Below are 9,257 nucleotides of genomic sequence, written 5' to 3'. Positions count from 1 at the left end.
GCTGGATTCTTGCTGACAACAGGATAGACCTTCTGCTACCATCTTCCTTTAAGGTGGGGATCTACAGGGCTTAATTTGTCTAGTGTGGTAGACATACTATCCCATGTTCCTATCTCGGAGGTGAATGAGAGTGAATTCTCAGCTCAGGTCTCCAGATTGTTGATTTGTGCTATTTCCCAGCAAAGATAACTGGTAGTCAACATTACGCCCCCAGCTTCAAAGAGAAGAATATATTGAATAAATTGAATTGACTGTTGTGAAGTTTCCCCAAGAGTTGAGAGCATGTGAACAAATTTTCTACCCTCATGTATGAGACCATTGCTGCAACCACTACAGAATGTGTGGTCACCTCAGTGGTCCCTGCATTTGGGCCTTCCAGTAAAATCTCATCCTGGTTAATGCAAGGCTGTGGTCTCTACCCTTTACTTCATCTAGGATGGGCTGAGAACTGTAGAAGCAGAGGTTTCAATGCTACCTCAGATGCTACCTCAATGTCATCGCTATGACCCGAACTTTAACAGGAGCACACGATGAATGCCTTGAGCTCAGAAGCAGCATGGTGAGTCTGGAGTGAAAGTTACATTGATGCTCACTGCATTTTAATTCAATAGAGAGTCACTCTCACCGAACATTGCAATCCCTCTTTGCTGTCTCAGTTTCCTTACAATCAACAGAACTCTTCAGAACCGAAAATAGTCTTATACATTCCTACAATCCTACATAACATCTTGTTTCCGACTGTCACACAGCTCATATTTCCAACTGGATTTTTTCCTGTCTCGCCTGGAATATCCTTGGAACTGGCCCCGTTCTCGTATGCCCTAAGTGATGGATACTCAGTTTGTGCATATAGATACACAGAGCACCATTTCCATATTGACAATAGCCACTGACAGTAATCAACAGACTGTTTACATGTAATAATTCATTGCATTGTTAAAAGAAATTCCACGAACATCTAGTGTTAGATGGCTTTAATTCACTTGGAATAAAACAAGACATTTATTAAAATTCCATATGTGTAGCTTTAGAAAAAGCTAAGGCTTGTGGAATTCATGTTGTACTGAATAGCAAGAGTTAAATTGGCATGACAAAAGAAAGTTCTAAGTGATGGCACGTTTTGGAAACGATTTGAAGAAAATTGATATGAATGATCCCAGATTTAGATTTCTAAAATTGTGAGGACTTAGAAAAGAAGATTAAAGGACACTTAGGGCGGCACGGTAGCTCAGTGGTTAGCACTGCTGCCTCACAGCACCAGGGACCCAGGTACGATTCCAGCCTCGGGTGACTGTCTGTGTGGAGTATGCACAGAGTTCTCCCTGTGTCTGAGTCTGGGTGCTTTGGTTTCCTCCCACAGTCCAAAGATGTGCAGGTTAGGTAGATTGCCCATAGTGTCCAAGGATGTGCAGGGTAGGTGGATTAGCTAGGAGAAATGCAGGATTATAGGCATCAGGGAAGGGGGTTGATTCTAGTTGGAATGCTCTTCAAAGGGTCATTTTGATTTAATTGGTTGATTGGCCTGCTCCCACAATGCACTGATTCTATATGATCCAGCTCTTCAGAATGACAGATAATGCGCGATGTAAATGCAACATTGGTCAAAGACTGATTTGGAGATGCCGGTGTTGGATTGGGGTGTACAAAGTTAAAAATCACACACCACCAGGTGCTTCCAACTAAACCTGTTGGTCTCTAACCTGGTGTTGTGTGTTTGTTAACTTTGGTCAAAGACTGTTAGCACAGAACATACAGTTTTGGATTTAAATGAGATTGCAGTTTATAGAGAACAGTGTGAATATGGAAATCAAAGATATTTAGAAATATTTTGAAATAAACTGCATAGATACATATAGATTTCATATTTCAAAGTAACATATGGTTAATAACATTCATTTCCTATTTACAGTACTGAGATTGGTCCAGATTCTTATACTGCTGATTGTATTTTGCTGTAGAGAAGCAGATGGCTGCCTTACGGTCACATTCACAGACAAACATCTTACAAGGTCTATTTCTGCCTGAAAGAAATACATGGGAAAATATCAGTAATTCATTTGGAAACCACACGTATCAATGGTTCTAGAAGGGCGTTGTGCTTGGAAACTGTGACACGGAAGAGATTCTATGCTATGTGAATTCTCACCACCAAGCCATGATGGATGTTTCTCCACAGGAGAGATCATGACCTTGTGCACTCCTCACCATTTGTTGCAGGTGGCTGCTGTGACAGAGGCCTGACAGAGATTAATAAACATTGTGCCTGATCCAAGCCCCTGCTCATCACCCTCTTACCTCTGAGAGAAAGTGAGGGCTGCAGATGCTGGAAAACAGAGCTGAAAATGTGTTGCTGGAAAAGCGCAGCAGGTCAGGCAGCATCCAAGGAACAGGAGAATCGACGTTTCGGGCATAAGCCCTTCTTCAGGAATGAGGAAGGGCTTATGCCCGAAACGTCGATTCTCCTGTTCTTTGGATGTTGCCTGACCTGCTGCGCTTTTCCAGCAACACATTATCAACCCTCTTACCTCTATCAACCTTAATAAACAATGTCACCCAGAGAAATGCTTTCTTTTGTAGGGATATCAAAACAAAGGGCTATGCATTAATAATAGGCAACAATACATAGACAATTCAGGGTAAACATTTGAAACATTTCTGCCAGTGCAGAACTTGTTAACGTAGATAAGTAGTTGAGTTGAACAGAAAGGATGCTCTTGGGGGAAGATAGATAAGTGTATGATGGAGAAAGGAACAGACTGTTTACATGTAATAATTCATTGCATTGTTATTAAATTTAAACATTTATTAAAATTCCATGAATGTGGCTTTAGAAAAAGCTATGGTTTTGAAAAAGCTAAGATTTGGATGTAGAAGGGCGAGTGAAACAGAAACATTCATGTAGCCTATTCAGGGTGAACAGTCTGATAACTGATGCTGTGACCCAATTGGTCAAGAGCAAGTCTCCAGGCCCCTACAATGCCAACACTGTGTGACCGAATTAAAGGTGATCTTTCATGGGGGGGACATCTCCTAACCATCCACCCTAAATTCAGCAGAAGAGTTTTGGATAGTCCAAGGGAAAATATGTTGAATCGTGTTATTGGGTCTTTTCCCAACAGAGGTATAGCAGTCAGTTAAGCAGGCCCATGGACATCCACTTCCTTCAGTCTGCTGTGGGTCCTTTCTGGCTGTGAGCTAATCTGGGCTCAAATGATATCCATCCTCATGTACTTCCCAACAGTGATTGGAGCCCAAGCTCCACTGCATGGATGGAGGGACACTCGCACACACGCACACATATACACAGACACACACGCACGCGCACACACAGACTCACATACACGATGGTTATGAGTGGTACTAAGAAATCCCTGTTCTGGCTGAGGTAGGTTCATGACTTGCCCCATTCCCCTCTCTGGTGGGCAATGTGGAGTATCAGATGTTTGTACATTAGCCGGTTTAATTTTTTTTTAAAAGGGCTGAATACTGCTTGGGTGTTCTTGGGGAGAGACCATGCAACGTCTACATTTGCATTTGGGACTTTTCAAGGTACAGACTGGAGTGCATTATCTCCCCTCCCGAAACCACTTTGATTTCGTCCCTTCCTCTTTTCCCCATTTTGCTTTGTTTTGTTTCAATCTTGTCACACTTACCCCTCATGGATGGTATGTGTAAATTGGTGAATTGGTCATTTATTGACTCGCTGAGTGGGTTTATTTAAGAAAAAAACAAGTTTATCATCTTTTTAGTTGCAGTTTAGCCTCACACTCCTGGCCTTTTGGCAGTTGGTGCGGAATGAGGTAGGCAGGTTGGAGAACCTCCATGGGGCCCTGGCTAAAACAGCCACTAACAGTCTCAGGCCTTGGAGAGGCTCACGTCTCCACATCCGCACTCTGTTATCCTTGGAGAGGGAGCCCAAGGTGCTCACTAATATTCTTGAAGTTTTTTGGGATAGAGGGGCACTGCAGGAGCTGGGTGCATCAACTCCCATGATATTTTGATTTATTGTCTGATTCAATGTCTCTAGTCACTGTCATAGAGTCATACAGCATAGAAACAGGCCCTTTGGCCCAACTTGTCCATGCTGACCAGGACCACTAAATAGAACTAGTCCCATTTGCATGCATTTGGCCCATATCCCTCTAAACCTTTCCTATCCATGTACTGGTCCAAATGCCTTTTAAATTTGTAATTGTATCAACTTTCATCACTTCCTCTGGCAGCTTGTGCCATACACGCACCACCAGCAGCGTGAAAAAGATGCCCCTCAGGTCCTTTCTAAATCTTTCCCCTCTCACCTTAAGCGCATGCTCTTAACTTTGGACTCCCCCACCCTGGGAAAAGACCTAGGCTATTCACCCTATCCATGCCCCTCATGATTTTATAGACCTCTACAAGGTCAGCCCTCAGCCATCAACGATCCAAGGAAAAAAAGACCCAGCCTATTCAGTCTCTCCTTATAACCCAAAGCATAGTTTTGTTTTTAATTTAGATTATTTTTAAAAGAACTGAATTCTTCCCGAGTGGATGTTGACTTTTGGATGGGAAAATGTCAGAAGGGGAAGGTGAAACTTATGTTTGTACTATACTATCGATTTACACAATACCACTAGAAACCTCTGAACATCTTTTGCAAGTTCGCTCCAGGCCTGGTTTAAGACTGAGCCAGATGGAGTATTGAGGAATGGAGTTAAGAATGTTAGAGTTGAAAACACAAGTTGAGTTCTTCAAAATGTTTTCTCCGGTGAGCATTGACTGCCTCCCTGTCAATGACCTTCTGTCAGTGGGGGTGTGCCCTGGGCCATGTACTGTCTGGACAGCACTGAAGAAAGAACTTGTCTCATTGGTGTTGGAAAATGTTAGATCTCCCATTTGTTTTCTACCCATTACTTGGAAATACTGTGACCAGTTTGACAAAGCTTATCAGAACTTAACAGAGTATAAGCACTGAGTTTTTGCGGACTGGCAACTTTCACAATAGCTCAAGAGAAAAGTAGCATTCCCATGCAGGCCGCTGAGGGCAGCAATGCAACAACACAAAAGAACACAAATCAAAAACTGCTGGAAATCACAGCGGGGTCAGGCAGCATCCGATGAAGCGCTCTGATGAAGAGTCATTGAGATTTGAAACATTAGCTTGTTCTCTCTCAGGATGCTGCTTGACCTACTGTGATTTCCAACATTTTTTGTTTTCAGTACAGATGCCAACATCTGTCATACATCTGCTCCAACATTAAGGAATAAGTGGCAGGCATGTTTCTTATTGTGCCACAGTAACTACACTTCCACAGTATTTAATTGGCTATAAAGTGCTTTGGGACATCCTGACGCAGTGAAAGGCACTACATAAATGCAAATTCTTTCTTGCACTTGAACCTGATTTCTGCAGAATAGAATTTGTACGATATGTAGAAGCCCCAATCTATACTTACTGGTGCAGACAATAGTGTTCTCAGAACAGGTATAACTGTAGGTGATGGTGTAAGGATTGTCAATGATTGGCCAGCACTCCTTTAGCTTCACAGCATCACTGTAACAGTTATCATGGATTTGACAGCACCTTTTAAAACATAGATAACATAGACAACTGCTTGAATTTACAGATCATTAATTTAAAGCTTCACCCACCAGTCACAGTTTGATACTTTTAAACAGCCCACGCAGACACGTTATAACATACCTCTGCAGCAGGTGGGACTTAAACCCAGGTCATCTTACCTTGGGGGTGAGGGACACTGCATCACAACAACCAGATTTCGTTAGGCCATGTCATTTGAGTTTGTGTAATTCACTGAGAGTTCCAATTTGTGCCACCCTTCGGTCCAACTCATCCATACCAACCAGACATCCCACTCTGACCCACTCCCATTTGCACAGTATTTGGCACATATTCCTCTAAACCCTCCCTATTCCTATACCGAGCCAGATGCCTTTTAAATGTTGTAATTGTACCAGCCTCCACCACTTCCTCTGGCAGCTCGTTCCATACACACACCACTCTCTCTGTGGAAAGGTTGCCCCTTAGGTCCCTTTAAAATCTTTCCCCTCTCACCTTAAACCTATGTCCTTTAGTTTTGGATTCCCCCACCCTAGGAAAAAGACCTTGTCTGTTCACCCTATCGATGCCCCTCATGATTTTATAAACCCCTATAAGGTCACCCCTCAGCCTCCAATGCTCCAGGCAAAAAATCCCCAGCCTATTCAACCTCTTCGCATAGCTCAAAACCTTCAGTCTTGGCAACTTCCTGCAACTTCTCAAGTTTAACAGCATCCTTCCTATAGCAGGGCAATCAGAACTGAATGCAGTATTCCAAAAGTCCAGCTACAATATGACGTCCCAACCTCTACACACAATGTTCTGACCAATGAAGGCAAGCACACCAAAAGCCTTATTTCCCTCCCTGCTTACCTGCGTCTCCAGTTTCAAGGAACTGTACACCTGCACTCCCGGGTCTTTTTGTTCAGGAACACTAACCAGGACCTTACCATTAAGTGTATAAATCCTGACTTGTTTTGCCTTACCAAAACACAGCACCTCGCATTTATCTAAATTAAACTCCATCGGCCATCCCTCGACCCACTGGCCCATTTGATCATGGTCCTGCTGTAATCTGAGGTAACCTTCTTCGCTGTCCACTACACCTCCAATTTTTCTGTCATCCGCAAACCTACGAACCATGCCTCTTCTATTCGTAACCAGATCATTTGTATAAATGACAAAATGCAGGTGGCAAGGAATTTTCCAGCTTTCTTTTGATAATTCCACTGTTCCCTCTCTCCTCTTCGAACAGCCTGTTTCTAATTCTTGCGTTCATGCTTTTTTTGCCACTCCCTGCAATTCTATGTCCGGAGGAGTGGAGATAAGAAGCTACATTACTCCAGTGTGCAACAGACTCAATTGACTGGCTAGTTTTTCCCTCCCCTTGCATTTCCCTGTTTTCTTATTAAGGTCAGTGCACTCTCTTATGACATGTCACACCTTTCAAAGCACATCTTTCACAATGCACTGGTAAAGAAGAACAATGAGCTCCCTCCATGCAGTTTTAACCAATTTAAGGTTGTCTACATTCAAGAAGGTGCTAGCGTCACATCCAGGTTTTTCTTTGGCAGAAGTGAGGTTGTAGTCGAGAGCACGAACGCATTTGTTGTCGACTTACTTGTCCAGTTCGTCCACCGGGGTCCCAGATCCCCCAACTCCACAGTAACAGCCGTAGTTACTGAAATCCAGCAAGGGCCGGCTGCTTGGAATCCTGCACAGGATCATATGGCGGAACTGCCAGAGGGCTCTGGGCTGAATGGCCTTGCTGTCAGCCGCTATGACAAGGGAAAGAGGAGCAAGTTCAACCAGGAGTGATGGTCAGACATCCAAAACAAAGGCATGAAACAAACAAGAAACTCCCAGGAGTTACCTGCCAGGAGGACCACAGCCAGCAGTGAGAACATCCTTCCAAAGCAAATCGCCACCAAAGCTCTCGACCTGAATTTATTTTCAAAGAAAACTTGAAAATGCTGCAAATACCCAGTAGGTTCCGCAGAGAGAGAAACAGGGTTACAGTTTCAGGTCAGAACAAGTAAACTGTCTTAATTTCCTGTACTCCTTCCAGCATGTTCACTCTCTGGTCTCTGTAAGGGCGGTACAGCCCTAATAAAACAAGAAACAATGCATTTGCATTCTCAGGTTTTGATTTAAAATGGATAATGATAAAGAAAATTGCTCCTGTTGGTTGTAAGCTGACCTCACCCATTGGCTCACCTTGCTGAACTGATACACGCTAGGAGCTGTGCTTCAGGGTAGGTAGTGGCTCAGGGAACTGGGAGTGTAAGTGTTGCAATCCCTGCAGACAGCCACAATGTTTGCAAATATATCGTCTTTTCCAATGCCTGGCTGGAAACCAGGAGCAGAAGTAGACCACTCACCCCTTACAGCCTGCTCACCATTCAGTGTGATCATGTTGATCCTCTCTCTCAACCCTATTCTGACTTTCTCTCCATTCCCTTGATACCTTTATTATCTAACAAAAATTATCTGTCTCCTTTTTGAATATACTCAGTTGCCTTCTATGGTAGAGAATTCCACAGGTTGACCACGCTGTGAGCGAAGACATGTTTCCTCAGCTCAGTCCAAAATGGCATAGCCTGAGACTGTGTTCCCTAGTTCTACACTCCCTAGTCAGGGGAAACATTCTCTGCACCTGTCCACAGCTCTGTTAGAACGTTTTACATTTCACTCGGATCCTCCTCTCACCATTCTAAACTCGGGTGATTAAAGACCTAGTCAAACCAATCTCTCCCCATAGGATAGTCCTGCCATCCCCAGTATTAGCCTTATAAACCTTGGCTGCACTCTCTCCACAGCACCTATATTCTTTTTTAGAAAGGGAGACCAACAATTTTCAGGTGTGGCCTCGCCAAAGCCCTGCCTAACTGCAGTAAGACATTCCTACTTATGAACTCCATTCTCTTGAAGGACTATGGATGGGGGATTTCAAGACTAGGGAGCACATTTTTAAGCTGAGAGGAGAGAGATTTAAAAAATACATGAGAAGCAATTTTTTTACAGAAGGTGGTTTGCGTGTGGAATGAATTACAGAGTGTGTGGTGGGCACAGTTACAACATTTAAAAGACATTTGGATAAGTACATGAATAGGAAAGGTCTGGAGGGATATGGGCCAGGAGCAGGCAGGTAGGACTAGTTTAGTTTGGGATTATGTTTGGTGTGGACCGAAGGGTCTGTGTCCATGCTGCATGACTCTCTAACTCTATGTCTCTATGACAAGATTTCACATTTCATTATATTTACTGTAATAAACAAACTAGAAGCAATATTATTGAATACTATTCACTAAGTAATTTATTGTCTAAAATACAGTTTGACTCTTAAACTGATAAAAATTCCCTCCCTCTGTTCCTTAAGTGGAGTCAAAAACTATTTTCAACTCCCAAGAAATTGTTTCTTTTTCCAGTTGAATGAGTTCTAATCCCCGAATTGATTTCCACAGGGACAGAGATCCATTCCTCTAGTCAAACTAGGTGAATTTTCCAATCTGGTTTAAATCATCTGTTATGACTGAGGGAAGAAATGAACTGGTAATCAACCCCACTACTGCACTACTCAAAAGTGTAAAAGTCTTCCTTAATTACCAAAATGATCAATTTGTATTTCTTTATTAATTACCAAGAATGAAACAAACTTTCACCAGATTTCTTCAACAACAACTTGTTTTTTAGAACAAACTTATTCTTTGAACATGTTGAA

General features: G+C 42.9%; 1 protein-coding gene across 1 annotated transcript; it reads right to left on the bottom strand.

Moving 5' to 3' along the window:
* Positions 1-959: 959 nt before the first annotated feature.
* On the bottom strand, positions 960-7,657 carry pla2g1b (phospholipase A2, group IB (pancreas)). The gene is made up of 4 exons (XM_088000318.1): positions 7,410-7,657; positions 7,158-7,314; positions 5,433-5,560; positions 960-2,021 (listed from the first exon to the last, which is right to left on the bottom strand). The coding sequence occupies exons 1-4, from the start codon at positions 7,441-7,443 to the stop codon at positions 1,900-1,902; spliced, it is 441 nt and encodes a 146-aa protein (XP_087856444.1). The 5' UTR covers positions 7,444-7,657; the 3' UTR covers positions 960-1,899.
* Between the last annotated feature and the right edge of the window lie 1,600 nt (positions 7,658-9,257).

The sequence above is a fragment of the Chiloscyllium plagiosum genome, unplaced genomic scaffold, assembly GCF_037043375.1.
Source record: "Chiloscyllium plagiosum isolate Xiang-an unplaced genomic scaffold, Cpla_swu_hap1 HiC_scaffold_24, whole genome shotgun sequence".
Lineage (NCBI taxonomy): Eukaryota > Metazoa > Chordata > Chondrichthyes > Orectolobiformes > Hemiscylliidae > Chiloscyllium > Chiloscyllium plagiosum.
The sequence above is the reverse complement of the archived record's forward strand: the minus strand, read 5'-3'. Positions and strand labels throughout refer to the sequence as shown.